The sequence below is a fragment of the Primulina huaijiensis genome, chromosome 12 (assembly GCF_012295235.1).
Source record: "Primulina huaijiensis isolate GDHJ02 chromosome 12, ASM1229523v2, whole genome shotgun sequence".
Taxonomy (NCBI): Eukaryota; Viridiplantae; Streptophyta; class Magnoliopsida; order Lamiales; family Gesneriaceae; genus Primulina; species Primulina huaijiensis.
The window spans coordinates 6034447-6056895 of record NC_133317.1 but is presented as its reverse complement, the minus strand read 5'-3'; the positions used below and the strand labels follow the sequence as shown (position 1 = coordinate 6056895).

Genomic DNA, 22449 nt, shown 5'->3' with positions numbered 1-22449 from the left:
TGAAAATTATACTTTTTCAATTTTATTTAATCAGTGTAATTATTTATACTTCAATTTGTAATCAAAGCTTTGTCGTGAGCCCAATAATTTCTGTAAAATCCATTCACTAAGCCCATTAGAGATAGGAGACCAATTATAAAATGAGTGGGCCTAGGTCAAGTTTTTACTAACAAGGCCTGAAAAGACTGAACCCACGACGGCCCAAACCCAGTAGATATTTCGCTTATGAATCTAGTCTAGACTGAAAATTGATAAATGTATATAACACAATAAATTGTGAACTTTTTAGAGACCAAAGATACAGTCACGGATCCTCGTTCCTTCTCAGCCCTGGCCGAAGCGTTGGAGTACTACTATAGGAGCCACCGAATCTACCGCGTGAAGAGATTCTGTCCTGTCCCGGCGGCGAATGGTAAGATTGTATTCTTGAGATGCTATATTCAGTTGAAGTCAATCTTGCCCTAATTTTCGTGTTTTGTATGACTTGGGACTTGTGTATTGCTATTGTGCTAAAACAATCGAATCTTGTGCTCTCCAAAATTTCATATTCAGTGTATGAATCCCAAATCCGCGGATGTATTTACTTTGAAATCTTGACTCTTCTTTCTTTCGAGTGTTTGGATGATGGAAAAGCCCTAGAATGTTATGGGCTTATTTATTTTACTCTGCCTTGTTTCCCCAGTTCGGTTTAGTTTATTGGTGAAACTGTAAGCTTGATAAACGACATATCATTTATTGGTGCTTAGGTCTTGAAGATGCTTGTTTTACTTGACCGAATTAAGCACTTCTTGTGGTGTTTCGTTTCCCTTTATCAACTTGCATAAACAGTAGCTGTATACGTTGGCCTGTCTATTTGGATTCTACTGGCTAAAGTGAGAAGCTGGAGCGTGAGTGTTGAACCTTGGAAGTCAACTAGTTGAATATAAATTTTCAAGAATTTTGGTGAATGCCAAGGATAAATTTAAATTATGAGCTCCCGCTCCCATTCTTACCCTTCTATATATCTAATTTTTAATCAAATCCTGTAACTAGGGTTTTTTGGCAGAATCTTAATGAAGAAGCTTTCTGTGGATAGCCATCTTTAGTCTAGGAAAATGGTAATAAAAACCTTTAAGTTTTCAGAAGTTGCTATGTCAATTTTTTGATGGATTGTGCTGTGAATCTCAGACATAAATTCATTTTATTGCAAGCCGTTGGTGTAACCGACTGAGTTGTACCGACCTTTATTTAGTGTGAAACAAAATTTGTTGGGACATGTGAAGCCTAGGATCTGCTTTCCTGATATTATATGTTCACTTATGAATTGTGGAGGCATAAATAAATTCACCCAAGAAGTAGGCATCTATATTTGCTTAGTTTCTGTCTTTCTCCCTTCCTACTCTAGCCATTTGGTGTAATGTGCATGCTCCACTGGATCATTTTGAGGATATCAATGCCAGAACTTTTAGTTGTTTAAACGAATTGCCATTGTTTTAAAATCATATTCTTGCTTGAAGGTTTTCAGATCAAGTGTTTTTTTGGGTTCCATTCGGAAAAAAAAAAGGAAAGAAAGAAAAAAGAAAAAATAACATGCTGTTGAGCTTATGGTCTGATGTATGTTTCAATCTGAAAATATTGGTGCTTACCAGAGTACAATTTACTTGTTCTTTTGAATATTGATGGTGACAGACTCCTTGAGGTTTCATAATTCAATCTCTTCATTTATGTCCTTTTCCTTTTTTTTCTCTTTTTTAAAAATTTGAGTTTCTTGTAAGTTACATGATTAACTGCTGTATTTATCTGTTTCACCGGCTCTTACTCTATTAAAATCTAGTTTGCAGTTGTTGATGGATAACTGTTATTTGAGCATATCTTGCTAACACACGAGACATCATCTGGCTTTCTTTTAAACTTTTTGGTGGGAAAGCAAAGTTTCAAATGGCTGGTCTCTTGTCTGGTGAGCCCTCATATCGTGGAGCACCTGAAGGACATTCAAGGATTTCCCAGGAAAAACCAGAAGAAGGTGGTGGGCAGTGGTATTTCTCTAGGAAGGAAATTGAAGAAAATTCCCCTTCTAGACGAGATGGAATTGATTTGAAGAAAGAAAATTACCTGCGGAAGTCATATTGCACATTCTTACAAGATTTAGGCATGAGACTTAAAGTGTAAGTTTTTTTCCTGTGGAGATTGGTGATTCATCAAGTGTAAGTTCTCGTTAGCGGTAGAAGTTCTTAAATAAGCTCTATTTGGTTGATTTTCTCGCTTTTTGTTTGTTTTATTTTATTTCTAAGAAGCATATGAATTCATGTTCGTTTCACAAGCATAAACATCACACAACATTGACTTTCTGCCATAGAGATATTTTGAGATAGAAGTGATATGATGGTCATCTGTGGTATCAAGTGAAGTATTTTTATACCCTGAGAGTTATATCGATGGATTGTGTGTATGCATGGTGATTACTATTTATATGCCTGCATATGTTTTCTTACTATGTGTGTAGCATATGCATAGTGATCGAGGTTCCAATTGTGAGTTTATGTCATGTTTATTTTATGGTGTATGTCTAATGGAAGATATCCATGCAAGGGAACAATGCATGTGCTAGGTAGGATATAGGTAACAATTCTTGCTTCTATCTCTTTAAATGTCATGAGAATAAAGGGAGAAGGAAAATTTATGTTTTAATTTCCTTTTGTGTCTATGTAGCATATGCTCTTTGAAATTGATTGTGTTAGTTTGTTTACTGCTTTGCAAGGTATTACCATAACTTTGTCTGAGTGGAGACTTGGGTGTGTTATAGCTATTGAGCTTAGCAAGAAAAAAAAGGAAAATTCCCTGCCCCAATTTATTATTTCAGTTTAGAGATAGGGTGGATTTGTATCTTGGACTGAAGGATTCCCTCACTGCGCTGCGGTTGGCAGCCCTAATCGTCCGACAGCTGTCTCACATACCAATAAAAGGATTGGGGATTTGATGGCATCATTTTAAGAGGCACACATATGTGCTAGAATTTTTTATGCTTCTCGCTGTACATACTTTCGCCGCTAAGAATAGGCAGGCTTGTGCCACTGCCATTAGTCTTTAGTGTCTTCTTCTTATCACTCTGTATGACCATCGATTTTAGGAATTATCTTCGATTGCCAGCTTGCTCTTATTATGTCGAAGATATTTCCTCAAACCACTGGCATCAGCCAGCTTATCATCTTTTTCGACTTAGAAATATACCCAAGTCCCTGTTGAACTGTAACAACCCTCTTATCCAATGGTTCTTAAATCTCATAAAAGGGAGTTGACTTGTCTCTTCAGTCTGTTTTGGGGCTACTTTGTTGAATGCTTGTTGATTTTCAAGTCCATTACTATAACAATTGTTCTTCTAGGCAAAACAGCCTTAACTGGCAGATGCCTCCTGTTGGTTATCTTTAGAATCTGTTGACATACTGATTTAGTTCACCATCCTGTTTTTTGGTTGTTAACTGCACTTTAGCTTTTTCATTGAAGCGTATGAATTTAAAATGCTATGAAATTTATCTTAGCTCGATGTTGGATGTTTCATGATTGCAGGCCTCAGGTCACAATTGCTACGGCAATTATATTTTGTCATCGGTTCTTCCTTCGTCAGTCCCATGTGAAGAATGATAGGAGGGTGAGTTAGTTTATTCTCCCTTTGCTCTTAATTTGGTTTGGAGTTGAGGACTTCTATAGTAAGTTGCTTCGGTTGAGAATGAGCACACATAATGTTTACGAGATTAACATCTCGTGAACTGATTGTGGATATGAAATTCTTCTTTCTTCAGAATCTTTCTAAAAATAATTGCTTGTTCTATTCTGGAAGTTATGAATTGTTGAATCAGGGCTACTTGTAAGTTGGGGTTGATTTTAAAATGAGAAAGGAACACGATGTGATTGTTGTGTTTTTAATGGTTTTATTTTTAATCTTCCTTCTCATGATGGCAGTTTATTATACAATCTGGAATTTTTAACTACTGTTTACATTTAATGTTTGCTATGGATTGTATAGAAAATGGCACTTGTATCTGTTGGAGTTTTACCACCATGAAATTTAATCTCCAAAGTTTTATGGCTACCTTATTTAAATGCTTTTCCACCGATAAGAAATTTTTAGGTGACTGTGTCAAGCTCATCAACTTCTTCAAGTTAGATGGTGTTGTATCTTATCCTCCAGTTACTCGTTATGATGGTTTTTGCTGGAAATGTGAATCAAGTAGGAGTGTGTAACAGACTGTTCTAGTTTTCGAAGTGAGAAACTGAGACCTAATGATGGGATTTATGACTAAATTCTTTGGGGATTTATGACTAAATTCTTTGGGGATTATTTGGTGTGTGGTGACTGTTGTCTATGTGTGGGTGGTTGTCGTGGCTGGATGATTATGGCTATGTGTGTGCCTGTTTATTCTGTTTCATCCCTATGAAGCCAGATCTTCGATTATGATAGTCAAACAGGCTAAGTGAAGCCAAAAAGATAGGTTAACAGTGAGAAAAAGTACAAAACTGATGAATTTATAAAGATACGCAACATATAAAAACTTCAGGTGGAGATGTGTATATTCAGTTGAATCATCTGTGTACTGTCACTTTCTTCAACGACTTTATTGTGAAGGTGATTAAAAACCGGGTCTTATTTCCTCTTCTTTGCAGACCATTGCCACAGTATGTATGTTTCTGGCCGGCAAGGTTGAAGAAACTCCTCGTCCTCTAAAAGATGTAATTCTCGTGTCATACGAAATTATTCATAAGAAGGATGCTGCAGCCATGCAAAGGATCAAACAGAAGGTGACGTTACTTTGTTCCTGTAGCTACTTTCTAGTTGAATTTAACTGGTTGAGCCTGATTGTTTGTTTGCATCTGCTTTTGGCTCACCAGTTTTTCAGAAGATGCCTATATATGGAAAACTTTTTGCAAGTTTGCAATCTGAATTCTTTGTTTTTCCAATTTGGATTTTGTGATGAGGTGTTGTCTCTCTTTTATATGACAGTCATTTATTTTTAATCCTTTGTACAGGAGGTATATGAGCAACAAAAGGAACTTATTTTACAGGGGGAAAGGGTTGTTCTGGCAACGCTTGGTTTTGATCTTAATTTACAGCATCCATATAAACCACTTGTTGAGGCAATTAAGAAATTTCAGGTTGCTCAAAATGCTCTAGCTCAAGTTGCATGGAATTTTGTCAACGATGGGTATGATATTTTCTTTAGATGAGTCATGATAATATCCTATCCATGGCAATTCTTCCTGCATTTGACCTGAGAAAACGGAACGCAGGCTCCGGACATCTCTATGTTTGCAATTTAAGCCCCACCATATTGCAGCTGGTGCTATTTTCCTTGCTGCCAAGTTCCTCAAAGTAAAGCTCCCATCTGATGGCGAGAAGGTTTGGTGGCAGGAGTTTGATGTCACCCCCCGCCAATTGGAGGGTTGGTGCCTTCCCTTTGGTAGCTTGCACATCAACATCATGCTAGCATGGAATAGGTCTCACCTCTCTAGAACACGACGAATGTTCGAAAAGATGGTGCTTCTTGTTGAATTTGATTTTTTTAGCTCATAATTATGATGAAGGGGATTAGGGAAGGGTCTAGGATAATACGCTTGATTGCAATGGGATATAAGATAATCCATCAACTTTTTCCCCATTTTTTAAATATTTCTTTTCGACTGGATGTCTTGTTCTTTGCAGAGGTTAGTAATCAGATGTTAGAACTCTATGAACAAAACAGAGTGCCACCAGCTCAGGCTAGTGAAGCCGAAGGGAGTGCTTCTGGGGCTCAACGACCTCCATCGAAAGGCCCTCCTACTGAAGAGCATGTTACCAATTCCCATGGTGGTGCTACTACGAAGGCAGTTTCATCGAAGCCAGCACAATCAAGATCACTTCCGGATCAGCCATCTTCTGATGATCACAGTGGGCTTTCAAGAACTACTCAAATGCAAAATACTGAATATGGACGATCCCAAAAAGGTAGCAATTTGGATCTCAAAAGAGATTATGAGCTTAATGATACCGAGAAGCGTGAATTTGAAGCAACACCTCGTGTTGTGAACACAGAGGATGTCCAGAATAAAACAAGGGTTGGGAGTGAAGGACATGGAAATCGTGATCAAGAAGGGAATTCGGGTCGGATTGAAACAAGGGATCCAGTAGAACCAAATGATAAATATCACGGCAAAAATTTGTCTAACAAGGATGGTGCAGTTGTCCAGTCACCTCAAGATGCTATGAAAAAAATCGACAGAGAGAAGGTCAAAGCAGCCTTGGAGCGGAGGAAGGCCCGCGGAGACATAACTCATAAAACGGACCAAATGGACGAGCTTGAGAGGGAACTGGAGGACGTTGAAGTGCCTGGTGAGAGTGAAAAGATTAAACACGAAAGGAAAAAGCAAAGCTGGTCTAAACCTTCAATTAAACAAGACCATGAGAATTCTCAACCCATCAAATTTCCATATGAGGCCAGAGATGGTCATTACCAATCTACTAAAGGGCAGTCCTCATATGGAGGTGATTTTGATCCTGTAGAGGAAGGAGAAGTCGAATCGTTTGATGATGAACGGTCACCTAGGACAAGCATTCGCAAAAGAAAAGCAAATAGCCCTTTGGAAAAACCACAGGAGGGAAAACAGCTGATTGATCATGTATCAGGATCCCATAAACAAAGTCACCAGGAGTATTCAGAGGATAGAAATGGAGTGAGGAGGCTTGATCATTCAGAAAGAGGCAACAAAAGGCACGCACAGGAGAACCATGTTTGATATATTCACTGATTGCTCAGGTATGCAGGGAGCACGTCTTGTGTTTTACATGTTGGACCGGAAGTATTTTTTGATCCCCATTGGTTTGATAAGACATATAACCAAAGAAGTTTTATGACACTACTTGATCATGCAAACCACTAATTGAAGAGTGTTGGATCCATTGCTACGTTGGTTTACCTTCATTATTGGTTATCCTATACGCTGTCATCGAGAGCTTTATGTAATAACGGGAAAAGGAAGAAGAGGAGATAAAAATTCTAGTGTATTTGTGAATGGTGATTAGCCAAGTTTATGTTTATCTTCGAAGTAAAAGGAACCAAGAAATGGTACAAAAATATTGCAATTTTGAGTGATTCGAGATGTTGAGTCCAGTTTGATGTCTACTATTTATTTCTTTCCGTGACATTATCCTGGATTTGAAGCCCGTTACGTGGCAAATGTTGGGGCTGTCTCTAAAGTTTGAGTGACTGATGCGAATATTCTGCTCTTGTGCATTATTAGTGATTTCTGAATCAACTGCTACATCTGTGTGGACCAATGTTCATGTTTCAACTCTATCGGTAGCGTAAATGAATGGACCATTCATATATTAATTAAAATAAGTAATAGATTTACGCTTTTATTTTAAGGAAAAAGGTTCAATATTTTATAAAAATCTATGAATCATTTAATAACTTCGAATAAAATGATAAAAAAATATAAATAAATTTGTACATCGAAAAGTCACACTTGGCCAGAATTTAAATTTTTATATTTAATTGCTGTCTGGGAAAATAAAGACAAATTTAGGATAAATTTACAAATTTACTTAACAATTTTTATGTCATATTTTAGATACTAGTTTTTTTGGGAGACAATTAGATACTAGTTATGTAAAAGTGGTGTTTGAAAATGTGACCACCAAATTATTATTTTTTTTAAAAAAATTAAAATTAGTAGGGGTTTTTTTTGGTGACAAATACGTGTACGTTCAGAGATAAAATATATCCAAACATTAACATATATATCAATTTTAATTTTTTTGTGCATTGGATTACAATTTTCTCTGAGAGTTAATCTCCAGCAACTATCAATATATAAATCATAAAAACCATTGTGAGATGGTTTCGCGAGTCAATTTTGTGAGACATATATTCTATTTGCGTCACCCATGAAAAATATTATTTTTTATGTCAAAAATATTATTTTTTTATTGTAAATATGAACAAAATTGACCCGTTATACGAATAAAGATCCGTGAGATCGTCTCACAAGATACCTATTCTATATAAATATGTTTTATCCCACGAATATAATTCTCCAAAGCCTACTTTCACACGAACCTTTGAATATCAAGATGCTCGAGTCTTTTATCCTACTTTTTTTTAGGAAAGGCTTAATCACACATTTAGAATCTTTCCAAAGGGGGAAAAATAATGTGTTAAAAGATTTTCAACTGAGTAGCATAATTCTTCGCATGCAAAATGCATATAAATGGATTTTTGGTGACTGGAGAATCAGGGACCATTTATGTATATGTCCATGGATATACACCTCTGCTTAGCAGTAATCAATTATGCTGACCAAATAATATTTATGACCCGTCACTTCTCAACTTATTTTATTGGTTGGATGTCCAAAAATTGGCACAGCAAAATTATGCATATTTTGTTTCTAGTAAGATCGATACCGCAAACACATACATAATTTATTCATGCCCACATATTTAAACGTACCGGGTCGGATCTCATTTTGAACATAAAAAGAGAGTTGGGTCGGATCTCAATCTGCAGTCGTCCAAGTCATATCATTCTGAAAGATCCAATGACACACCTCGATTTTACCGGGTTTGGATCCCAATGCAATGAAGGCTCCATGGCCCTGACTCCAAGATGAAGTATCCAAATGGCAAACGGCAACACCATGGTTGATTTTAACCCTCGATTTGGGGTCGAGAATATCCGCTTCGTATACCCGGACTTTTGGAACCGAATGGCAATAGTAGATCATATAGAAGTAAAGACTTTGATGACATGATGCCGATTTGGTTACTTTTCCTCCGTTGATTCCTTTGACATCTCCAATCGTGATATCACCTTTCGACCCTTGAATGTTCTCTGTGGATCGGACCGTCACGTTCCGTCCTAACACAGACGTGGCAAAGTCAATCATATCTTCAATCGACGCCACGCATCGCTTGACCTCACCGGGACTCGTCTCCCTTTCGCAATCTTTCAACGACTCGATCATGATGTTCGCAACACCGGAGTCATCACTTGCATTGTAAAGCCTTTTCATTTCCGCCAACTTCGAGGTTGAAAAAGGTAATTTGGACACGATCGTCCGAGGCAAAAACGACCTTTTCGGCATTTTATCTTGAATATCTGGCATTGGCATGATTGTACCACTCTTGAGCATCTCCTCCCGGAAGAACTTCCCTGGCTCGATCACCCGTGAGTGTACCTTTTTACCCCGGGATACTAAAGAAGACACCACCGAGGAGCTATCATTAGCGTAGCTGCTAAACGTGACACCCCTTTTCTCATAATCTTTGAAAGTATTGTTGATTCCATAAATCTTGAAGCCGACAGTCACTGGGTCAGCGGCATTCTTGCCATAGCCACTAAATGTGTCAGTGCCTTCATTGAATGTCTGTGCATAATTGAGGAAATCCACCTTTCCAGCGTTGGATTTTTTGGCATAAGATTGGAAATTGTCGTCTCCTACGTTACCATTATCCCTGTAATTCTTGAAACTCACTACTGGTTTACTACTTTCAGAGCCATAATTTTTGAAATTATTTTCGGCACTACAAGAAATTCTACACACAACAACACACATACGACAACGGTTTTTCTGAAAAACCGTTGTCGTATGTTTTTAACAACGGTTTTATCGAAAACCGTTGTCTTTTGGGGGCAAAGACAACGGTTTGTCAAAGACAACGGTTTTTAAAAACCGTTATCTTTGGGGGTCAAAGATAACGGTTTTTGGGATCAACGACAACGGTTCTATGAACCGTTGTCTATTAGCGTGTTTTTTGGACAATTGACAACGGTTTGAAGAAACCGTTGTCGATTAGCGTGGTTTTTTGACAAACAACAACGGTTTTGGAAAACGTTGCAATATACCGTCGCTAAATTTAAATTTAACGACGGTTAAATAAAAACCGTCGCTAACATTAGCGACATTGTTTTAAAACTGTCGCTAATGTTAGCGACGGTTTAAATCCAAACCGTTGACAAATAAAAATATGCGACGGTTTAGCATTTACCGTCGCCAATAGAGACGGTTTAACCAAAATCCGTCGCAAACTGTCTATACATATCTCCATTTTCGATCCATTTTCCTCCCAACACTTCACAACACTTAAAATTTTTCTCTTTTACACCATTTTTTCACTTCACACAACACTTAAAATTTCTCTCTTACACAATTTTATCACTTTCACACAACACGTAAAATTTTTCTAACCAATTCATAACACTTAAAATTTTTCTTTTTTACACGATTTTACTACTTCACAACATTTAAAATTTTTTTTCTTTTACACGATTTTAGTTTGGATTATTAGTTTCTTTTAGATTTATTAAATTATTAAAAGTATTTTTTTTTATTTTTCGAAACAAATTAGCGACGGATATCTTGATTACTGACCGTCGCTAATATTAGCGACGGACTTCATTGTTACCTGTCGCTAATTTTAAATCAACCGTCGCTAATTTGAACTAGCGACGGTTTTATTCAAACTCGTCACTATTTTTATTTGCGACGGTTTTTGAAATCCGTCGCAAATTTGATCTACCACAACGGATAAAAACTGTTGTCGTTGAACGGACTTTCAACAACACCCTCAGTTACAACAGTTTTAAAATGGCTACGACAATCCGTTGTCGTTTGCCGTTTTTGTAGTTGTGCGGGCACATTTGCATTACTCCCATAGGTAGTGAAAGTATCGTTTGGAGTCCGGCTTTCGGCGCCATAATTTCTAAAAGAATTCCCAGGGACATTCGAATTATTCCGATATGAACTGAAAGTATCCTTCGGAGCATTCCTGCTTTCGCCATAGTTGGTGAAAGTGGAGACTATTACATTAGCTAAGTCGTCCCCGTAGCTCTTGAATTCATTGCCAGAATTGTTTCCCTTCTTGCCGTAGCTTGTGAAACTCTGATCTCCGGCATTGGCCTGGTTGGAATATAGTATGAACGATTGTTTCCTTGCATTGCTTCTGTCGGAGTAGGATGTAAACCGGGCACCGGGCACATTTACTTTAGTGTTGTAGTTGTTGAATTCCCCTTTTCCGCCTGTGGCAGCGGTGCCGTATGTGTTGAATCTATCGTCTATCACACTTGAGTCGTTCGCGTAGACGGTGGACTTGTCGTCATGGTCGGTGGATCCACGGCTGTAGCGACGGAAGGTGTCCTCGACGACGTATTGAGTGAAGGAATCAACTCCACCGCGGCGTTTGGTGCCGTAGTTTGTGGAGTTCTCGAAGACGTAGTTGGCGAAGTTCACATCTCTTGGGAGTGTTTCTCCAGGCTGGGAGCAGCTAAATCGGAGAAGCACAAAAGATCTGCCTTCGCGCAGAAATCAGTAAGCTGAGTTGACAGAGAGTTTTGATCTGCAAGTCTAGAGAAGGCCGCGTAATCGGTGGCAGTGAGCGGCGAAGCCTTGTCGAGTAAGAACGATGGCTTTGTCAAGTTGTTCGATATCCGTTTCTCCCAGTAACGTGTTACGTAGGCTTTCGGGGTAAATGGGTTTTCTCCGGCTGCGGTAACTCGAACCTGGATATACACAACAAAAGCATTGAGGAATGAGATTTTAAGGTTGGAGGGGTTTGCGCTGCTGCTGAGTGGCGGATTATAGTAGCTGAGGAGGAGGAGGAGGAGGAGGAGGAGGAGCTGTGGCTGATGGCATACTGATACCGTGGAGTAATCAAGAATGTGTTGGTATGGTATTCTTTTGTTTGTCTTGAGAAAACTCGGGATAGAAATGGGTGAACCAAATGGCTAAAAAAAAAATAGTCGAGGCAAGAGTTTGACTCTTTTTCCTNTTTCATTCTTCTAACATCTTTGGGAACAATAAGATTGTTGAGAGAACATTAAATACATATATATAAGAGATCGATTAAAATATAATATTTAAATAATGTGTCATTCAAAATATTTGAATTATACAATTATCATTAATTATAATTTTTTATAAAATGACAAGCGTCAATTTTAATCTGAGTCAAATTTACAAGTTCGATTATTATGGATTAACTTAAGAAATGCAATTATACCATGATCAGCTCAAATAAATAACTTGAAGATTTTGATCTTAAAATAAGCCATATTTTAAAAACGGTCCGCTAACCTCCATTTTTATTGTCTCCGCCATATTATTATATTTATACATCAACACTTTCAATAAAAAAAATGAATAAAATTATCAAAAATAAAAAAAATACAGAACTAAAATTGAAATTTAACAGAATAAAAGACTTCATTATTTAATAATATATGATATATGTGTCCATTGTTAATATTTATAAAGTATTTAAAAGATATCGAACTTGATATTTTGTCTCAAATTTGTGACATTAATGTTATGTGTTATGAGCTATAGACACAACAACCCTTTATTTAAAATGTGAACCGATCATTATTTTTGAACTATCGTCACATAATTGAGTCGATGCTAGCTAGCTAGCTTTTCACAAACTACATGAATAATGACTTTTCATATATAAATATGTCATTCGATTATTATAATTTTTGGCTATCGCAAAATTTATATTCCATGAGCATCAAATCATAACGGGAAATATTTCTTTTCGTTTTGGTCTCTTTTAATATTATTTTTTAGTCGTGGAAGAAAGGTCTAAAATGATTTATTGTCATTTATATATAGAGCAAAGTTATAATTTTAGGACAACTAAAAATAAATTTAGAAATATTTTAATTTAATAAAGAATGATTAATTCTGTATATTACGGGTTTAATTTCAATTTTATGTTGGGGGGGCATACATGGAGTTCTAAGAGATGCGGTGTTGTAAGTACTCTTGGTATACGAATAAAAATACTTTATATTTATATATATATTTTCGCATGCGTACATTTATTTAATCGAGTTAAAATTAAATTAAATTTTTTGAATTTCATAATTAAAAATATTAGAATAAATACGATTATAATTTATAAGGAAACTTGATTTCTTTAGTAAAATTTACTTCGTTAATACCAATTTATAAGAATTTTGTTTTATCAATTACTTTTAATTTCCAGCTTCAAGCTATAAATGTATTTTGTAAATTCAAGCAAAATTAATCATGCGATATATTAGTTGTGAATAAAAAATATATATATTGAATTGATTGATTTACTCGTTAAAAATTTTGGAATAAATAATCCGACAAAAGTATTAATTTATTTGATAGATGAAGGTTCGGGCTGTTTTGAGAACAAAAATACAACATTTCAATATTTAGGGTTTTTCCATATTAAAAATTAGAGAATGGACCTTTTTTTAAGATCAGTAAATTCTAAATTAATGGAGTTTTCTTATATGAAATATTTACTATAGATGCAAAATATTCCCACAAAGATGTAATTGGGAAAAAAATCAATATGAATATTCTTTTTTTAAAAAAAAATTCTTAGATTAAATAATCTGCTTNTAAGTACTCTTGGTATACGAATAAAAATACTTTATATTTATATATAAAGTATTCGGTATAGATATATGCTATGAATATTAATAATAAATTATGCATGTATAGATTGAGATAATTTTTGTTTGATTCTTTATTATTTAAATTAGATATGCTTAACGGGTTGGTTCGACTCTGAACCGGCCCATTAATACCGGAACATGAACCGTTTCGGTTTAACCTGTTCCAGAATCAGCCAAAATCAATTAGTGAATGGATCAGACCAGTTTTTCACTATGAACCGGATGAAACTACTTTTGGATTAGATCCGGTAAGTCCGCATCCCATCAAGAATCAAAACCAGTTAAATTTTTTTTTAAAATAAAAACACGAGTTGAACCGGTACATCCTAAAAATTGTATTTTTTGCAATAGTAGTGATGTTTTCTTTGTAGTTTATTAAGTGAGTGAATAATTAAATATAGAATACGAGAATATCGTAATTTTAATGAATTTTGGTCCAATAGATCTACATTCATGGGATCACGCCCAAAGTTTAAGTGATTCAACCAAATATACAATTTTATGATCATACAAGGACTTGTTCAAATAAAAAAACTCAATCTTTTCTAGTGACGCCTCTGTGATGAACATATTTAATATATTTCACCTAGCGAATACTGCTCGTTTTCAATATCTGTCAACTTGGACTCCTATCGAAAGTGCAGATTGTTCTCTCATGAGAACGTCATCTTTTCCTCCCGAAGAATGAATCACGAAGCTCTGAGTGTTTATGCACCATTGACAATTGAAACTCTCCAAATCAGAATGATATAGTGGTTTTGTCAAAATTTGTTGCAGCAATTGTCGCGACACAGAATGAGCAGTAAGACCTTTTCTTCTCCAAAAGTCACGCACTTCAACTGATGCTTTTACATCATAATATAGGTATTATCAAACATGTATCTACTTGAAAACTCCTCAGGAAGTTAAACAAATATCACATGCACCTCATCATTATCACATACAGCGTTTAGAAAATTTACAACACGAACTTAGACACATTTCCAATACATATTTATCGATCTTATCTAAACAAACACATATATCATTTCTAAAACCTGAAATATGATAATCAAGATAATTAACATCAAATATCAGTATATGACAATGAAAGATATGCATGTTATTATGATATATAATTTATGTATATCCTTAAAAAATTAAACACAATGAAATCTTATCTCAATCTTATAGGATAAAGTTATCGGAATATCCAAAATAACAATAAGATTATTTTCCATTTTTTAAAAATAAGACAATATTAAACGTCAAATTTACACATCCACTACCAGTTGGAACCGACCCGGAACTAATCCATCCACTACCGGTTCAAGTAATGGATCGAATTGGTCCAAGGTGCTTTGGACTGGTTCTTAACGGTTCCAACATCGGTAGATCCAGAACCGGTTGGAACTGGACCGGAACCGTTGAGAATGCCTAGTTTAAATAATTTGCCCCTTCGTTGCCTGCTAAATTGGCCTTTGAATTCAATAAACTCAAAGTTGTACTCACGTCTTTTAAAAAAAAAAAACCAAAGAATGAATTAGGCACATGGGAATGTCATGATATTGAAGCATAATCATTATTGACACCAACAAATTTGCAAATTTTATACCATGAAATTGGAAAGAAAAGTACCACCAAATTGTAAAAATTTGGGAGAATAAATTACCAAATACAATAAAAATAGGCATCGCATATGACAAATAAAAATCGATGAAGGTCTTGAAATTTAAAGCGTGCCAGTGTTTCAGATAGACTAGGCCATATGGGTTGCCCCAGCTGGTTACATGGTGTGAGATAATAGAACTTGCTACGTACGATTATAAGCTGGAAGCCTGGAACCCTGGAGTTTACCCTTCGAAATTCATAAAATAGAAATAATTTCAAAAAGTAATTTTTTTATTGGTCACCCTTTTGTGATATTGAAAAACAAAATTTATCTATGTTCTTTTAAATTGGACATATTTAATATTGGGTTAGGCGTTTATCATTGAGAGTAATAATTGAACGAGTGACCATCTGAAAAACTTTCGTGAGTCAAGTTCCTGATGTTGCGCCATTTTATCTGATTGACTAGGTTAGATGTAAAAGAGAGATGTTAGATTTTAATGAGTGAGATTGTCTTTACTGATATATGGTTAGTAACAAGAAAATGATGAGATTGATTTCGAATGTCTTTGATCATGTAATATACCAAACATAATAATAATACATAAATAAATAAAATAATAATAATGCATATATATATATATATATGGGTTATTTCTAAAACTATATAGAAAAGATATGTGTCAAAACATCCTAGACACTTGACAACATACTTTCCTTTTTTTTTGGCCTATAAATAGCTCCATTTATTAGGGAAAAAAAAACGCAAAATTCTTGCAAGAGAAATCAGTAGAAAAAAAGAGACAGAAATACTGGGGGCTCCTGTTATAACATGAAAGTTGTTCCTTTTAATATATAAAGTCCATGAATGGCAATCTATAGTCTAACAAATCGTTGCTTGTTTCAAAAGATAGGGACGACACAACGTTCTTTATTTAATCAATCGAGGACGTGACTCCATTTTCGAGTATGTTTGCTTTTCTTAATTGAATAATCATATCAACAGGAGATAATCAGAGCCACTTCCCAAAAAAATTTATGGCAAATCTGTTCAATAAATCATGTTATATTATGTCATATTATTGTTTTGGCTTGCACTATTTTGACAATGTATTGTGATTAAATAAATTATATGTGCGCTTCCACTATTATCAGTTTGTTTAAATAATTTACAAATCTGAGCTTACAGATGACATCAACAGCACTAAGACATGTTTTTTTTCATGAGCCTATAAGTCAGATCTATTAACTCTCAAGTAGGTGCAGAACCTCATTTTCACTCGTGACTGAGTACGGGGCTTTGCGTTACTACACATATATAAAAAAAATTGTTTATCGACTAACAAATATAAATTTTTGATTTAGTGATAGATGTTTAATTCTAACATTTACACGAGTTATACACATGTGCTTTTTTGGCTTTCAATATGATACGTAAACATCAAAAACCTAATATCTTTAATAATTCAAAGTTTTTATGTGGAGTTGATTCGTTTTGGAATGTGATTTTTCCACTATTAAACTTATTTTATATTCTTAGTTTAATAATTCAAAGTTTTTATGTGGAGTCGATTCGTTTTGGAGTGTGCATAAATATTTAATTCACAGAAACTCTTGGTGATGGATCTTCAAATCGACCTCGCACAGAAAATATATTACTTTTATGTCCAAAATATTATTTTCATTGCAAAAAATATTATTTTTTGTTAGTTTGTTATATTATGAAAATATATTGTGTGATACATAATTTAATTTGAGTGGAAAAACTATTTTTTATGTCGAATTGTCAAAAGTATTACTTTTCACTATAATTATGAAACAGGTCATTTCGTCTCACGAATATAAATATGTGAGACTACATGAGAATTAATCTGTTTTAATAATTTTCTTAAATATTTTGACCGGTGTCTAAATTAAATAATAAATGGTCAAACTGATACTTAGTATATGAATTATTTCTTTATTTTTTAACAAAATATTTACGATATCTGAATTTAATTTGATTGGTGTACGAATTCATCTCATTAAATTGTTGGTCCCCATTTCAGTCCTTCCTGCAAGCAGTAGTTTAGCCCACAATGTCCATATCTACTTGTTTCCATTGGCATCATGTTCTACGAGTCGCCCTCGCTTTTTTTTTTTTAATTTTTTTTTTTACTTTTTTAAATATAAAAAGTTTTTCTGAAAAATGATGTCATTTATTTAAACAACTTAAATAACAATCATAACCCAAAAATTCCTTTTACAACTATTTATTAAAAATGTTTTATAATTAAAAATGCTAATTTTGAATGGAAACATACTGTAACACGGATGGATTTGTTTTTTTTAAGTCAAAAGCTTGTGTGAGACGGTCTCACGGGTCGTATTTTGTGAGACAGATCTCTTATCTGGGTCATCCATGAAAAATTATTACTTTTTATGTTAAGAGTATTACTTCTTATTGTGAATATCGATAAGATTAACACGTCTCACACATAAAGATTCGTGAGACCGTCTCATATGAGACCTACTCTTTTTTGAAATATAGGACGCATCATGAGATATTTTGCTTTGGATCGAATTAAATAACATGCTCCACCTTTTTTGCTTATTCACACCGATTTCTTTGAGTTCATTCTTGCAACTCATGATATCTTGATAGGATATTTAACCAGTCAGCCACATCAATGTGCGGGTTGCTGTATGTAACATCATCTAGCTAGCGTCCATGGTTTACAGCTAATATTATTAAGTTATGAAAATAACATTTTTTTTGTCAGGTCATGTGAGCATTTTTCTTTTTTTTTTTTTAACTCATGTTAACGATGATTCTATATTTTTAGTCACGTTACTTGTATATTTTTTTATTTTTGTTTATGTTTTCATGAAACGATGGACTCAAGTCAAAGAAGGAAAAAAAAATGAAAAAAAACATATAATTTACAAGATTAAAAATAAAAACTCATGGTAACATAACCAAAAATGAAAAAATTCAAGGCAAATGAATAAAAATACAAATTCATTGTTAACGTGAGGAAGAGTTAAAAAAATTGGAAAAAAAATAAAAAAAATTCTGCATATGATTTTTTTAAGGTCTGTTACGCTAAAGCCTCGAAAATAGGACAAATATGCTTTATTTTTTAAATAAAAGATTGTTTATGTTGAAAATAAGAGTTGTGTTGAAATTAGTGTGTGATAATGTATATAATGATGTAATTATTATTAGATTATTTTCAAATAAATTATATAAATAGGTCTCTCAATTTATGAAGAAGATATACAATTGAGTGGATAAAATTTTATAAAGTGTGTAGTTTAATATATTTTGTGAGTTTGAGATTTTATTTTTTACCGTAAATTTTTATTTTTAATACGTTATAAGCACGATATTCGAAGGTTCTCCATATTTTTCCAAACTCTAAAACACAAGAAAAATGTAACAATATTCAAAAGTAAGAATATTTATTTTACTGTTTATTTATTTTTATTGTGTGTATAGTTAATATATAATATAATGTTATTATATAAAAAGATTTTATAACACCTCATTATAATAACGTGATGTGATTATTTCATTGTTTATATTTTTTTACCATAAAATTATGCATGTACATACATTTATTTTTTTAAGATTTTGTATTTGTATAAACGGTCATAAACGGCTAGTTTTTGTTCTATAAATATGATTTCACAAACACATTCAATCACTCCAAACTCACTCTCCCTTCCTAAAAAAATTTTAATCATTTTTTCGAAGAAGAAGACGATGATTCTTTCAAGGTTATTTTGTATAATTATTTTGGTTATTATGATCACTATTCTTGTATTTATTGGAGAATATTCGCCTTACGTTTTTTCTTTATTTTTAAGAATACTTGTACTTATAATTTATCGGTTACTTTATATTTCCATATTAATAGATTTAGAATTTAATTAATAAAAATGTATTGTTATTTTTCTAGTACCACCATGTCAAATTTGTCAAAGCTTGAATTTGTTGCGCTCGACATTACGGGAAAATATTATATGTCATGGACTCTCGATGTAGAAATTCATATTGAGTTATTGGGTCTAAATGAGACCATTAAAGAAAATGGTATCTCATCATCACAAGAAAAACTAAAGCTATGATATTTTTACATCGACATCTTGATGAAAGATTAAATCATTGTTGAAAAAATACTTATATTTTTATTATTCTTTTTTTACTGGAAACAACGGAAGAGTCCAATATATAGAGTTTTTATTAATAATTGTTGAAATAACTGCAAAGACAATATATATGTAAAATGTATGTATGAAATGAAAGACTACTTATTATTGACCAAATTGTTTTTTTTTTTATTTTTAACTTTGATCCTCTAATCTATACCTTTTCACCCTTAGGGTTGTAGAATATCCAATGATCCAGACTTTTGATACCACATGGTAAAAAATATTTTGACCATTACATACCTTGAAGTAATAGCGGGTCATGAAAATAACCCATTATTTTATCCTATATCTTGAGGGACGTACATGGACCGGGTAAATAAAAATTGAGGTGAGGATGGCCATATTTTCTAGCAAAAGGGGTTTTACAAAACTCTCGCGAAGCAATAAAAACCCGGAATCTTGCCGTCTGTCCAATTACTCTTCAAATAGGTAAATAGGTCCATTGCTACTTCCACCAAATAATGGATGAATTCGTTAGTATGAATCTATTTTATATTCNGCCGAGACCCATGTTGGTTCAGCCTAATGGCTCATGATCGTTACACAAAAGATATCGATCAAAGTATAATTGATTATGCTGATACTTGGTACTTATCTGATCCACACAAGGCACGTTCCCAAAACGGATATGTATTTACTCGTCGAGGCACTGCAATTTCTTGGCGTTCACATAAACAAACACCCATAACAACTTTATCAAATCAGGCCGAGATTATTGCACTACATGAAGCAAGCCGTGAATGTGTGTGGCTAAAATCAATGACCCAACATATCCAAATCTCATGCAAATTATTATTCGACAATAAGTATGTAACATTATATGAAGATAATGTTGCATGTGTTACTTAAATGAAAGAAGGATACATAGAAAACGATAGAATTAAACATATTTTCCCTAAGTTCTTCACATTTACCAAAGAGTTTGAGAAAAAAAAGATATTGATATTCGTTACATGCAATCAAGTGAAAACTCATAAGATCTCTTCGCAAAGGGACTTCCTAGTTCCTACGATAATATTCAGAAATCATATTTATAACATTGGGATGCACAATTTTTGAAATTTGTGAAGAATCGTTTGTGTTAACATGAGGGAGAGTTTACGTGGCTTTACTATTTTTTCCTTACAATGGTTTTATCCCAATGGGTTTTTTCCTAGTAAGGTTTTAACGAGAGAATATAAAAACACGTAATGGAGATAATCATTGTATCATGATCATCACCACAAGGAAGAGTGTTGAAAATAAGAATTGTGTTGAAATAAGAGTTGAAAATATTGGAAATTAGTGTGTGATTATGTATATAATGATGTAATTATTTTTGGATTATTTTCAAAGAAATTCTATAAAAATGTATCTCGATTTGTGAAGAAGATATACAATTGGGTGGAGAAAATTTTATAAAATGTGTAGCTTAATATATTTTTTGAGTCAGAGATTTTATTTTTTACCGTAAATTTTTATTTTTAGCAATACAAACATTTAATTTAACACAAAAGTTTTTATGTCTTTTCCACATATATTTCACATGAGCGATAATTGTAATTTGACCAATTTTTTCCACATATATTTCACATGAGCGATAATTGTAATTTGACCAATTTTAACACTTTAAAATCAGCAATTGACTTAAACTGGTAATCTTGAAACTTTCGGAATTCCCAATCAATATACGTAAAAGTTATTGTCAAATAAGAAACAATTAAAAAAAGGTTAAATAGAAAATGTCAATGCGCAATTAAAGATTGGCATTATTGATCCAAATTGGCTTGCAAAAGATAAAAGGAGGAAAACAAATATAATAAAGAAAAAAGAAAACAAATATAATATATACATTATTGAATCGAAAGGTTGAGGCCACGTTCACTTGGCTAAGGGCCAATTACCATCACAAGTTCTCTACGGACGGTTGACTTACCTATCTGAACGACCCACAAGCCATTATTGATTATTCAATGTTGGCCCCCATCACCCTTTTTCAACATTTCAATTAGTTCTTTAGAGAAAGATTAGTACCTTTTGATTTTGTTTAATTTTACCCACTGACACAATATATGAAAAGGATATAATTACTACTATTATATCTTAAATATGAGATATTGACGTAAGATGAACTACAAATATATAAACCATGAACTCTTTCAGGATAAACGTGTCATAATCAAATGTATATTATAATATAATACTAAAAGATGGCGACTAAATCATTATATTCTTACAGTTGAGTTGAGGGTGGATATTAATTAATTCATTCGAGCGCATTTGACATTATAGAATCACAATTAATAGTATTTTTTGATTTGATTCGGAACAAAAGATATAAAAGCCAAATATAAATTTACATATAATCTTCTAGTACCTTTAATTCCTAAAGTCTCAGGAATTACATATTTTTCATAGAAAACTCTATGACAAAAACTTGTGTGAGATGGTATCACGGGTCGTATTTTGTGAGACAGATCTCTTATTTGAGTTATCCATAAAAAAATATTACTTTTTATACTAAAAATATGAGTTTTTATTGTGAATATCGATAGGGTTGACATATCTCACAAATAAAGATTCGTGAGACCGTCTCACAAGAAACCTACTCAAACTCTATTTAACTTAAAATATTGACTCAATTCAAATTCTATCAAACCAATCTCTGTCACCACTCGAACCAAAAATCTTGTTTCCAAAAAAATGAAATCATTTACTACTAAATAAAAAAGACGTATATATGTACACTAACCTCCCCAAAATTAGGAGCTTTTAACTCCTGATCCAACGTCCCCACAAGAAACCTTGGATATCCATTTCAACTCACAAATGATTAATTTTGGTAATAAGTACCGACATAATTTATAAAAAAAATCTCTTATCGACGGTTTCACATCTTTTTTAGTTATTATTATTATTATTAAAAAAATATTTTTTTCGCAAAAAATTATATTTTTTATGCGTTTATAAAAAAATAAGACATATTAACCATGGTTCGGATTTTGGTTACGTATGATTTCTCTTAACCATGATTAGATGATGCTATTAAAGCATGACTCTAGGCCTTCCCTCAGGACACAAAAATAATCCCACCACGTCCTTCGGCTTTGTTTCATTCTCCACAAAGTCGGAAAGCTTCTTCTGCAGGCAATCCTCCGAAGGTCCGTCTCCCCAATTCTCTGATTGTTTTTGTGACTTCTTTTTTTTTTTTTTTTTTTTTTTTTTTTTTTTTTTTTTT

General features: G+C 33.5%; 1 protein-coding gene and 1 pseudogene across 2 annotated transcripts; one reads left to right on the top strand and one right to left on the bottom strand.

The window, feature by feature from the left end:
- The first annotated feature begins 275 nt into the window (after window positions 1–275).
- Window positions 276–7133, top strand: LOC140989529 (cyclin-T1-3-like). 2 transcript variants are annotated; one of them, XM_073458755.1, is made up of 7 exons: window positions 276–412; window positions 1907–2144; window positions 3544–3625; window positions 4639–4773; window positions 5002–5177; window positions 5263–5414; window positions 5675–7133. In XM_073458755.1, exons 2-7 carry the CDS (start codon window positions 1918–1920, stop codon window positions 6742–6744), a joined length of 1842 nt encoding a protein of 613 aa, XP_073314856.1. In that variant the 5' UTR covers window positions 276–412; window positions 1907–1917; the 3' UTR covers window positions 6745–7133. The 2 variants fall into 2 exon arrangements, with proteins under 2 accessions (XP_073314856.1, XP_073314855.1); XM_073458754.1 differs by having other exon boundaries at window positions 1814–2144.
- A 1312-nt stretch (window positions 7134–8445) lies between these two features.
- Window positions 8446–12108, bottom strand: LOC140990152 (polygalacturonase-1 non-catalytic subunit beta-like; annotated as a pseudogene).
- Window positions 12109–22449: the final 10341 nt, after the last annotated feature.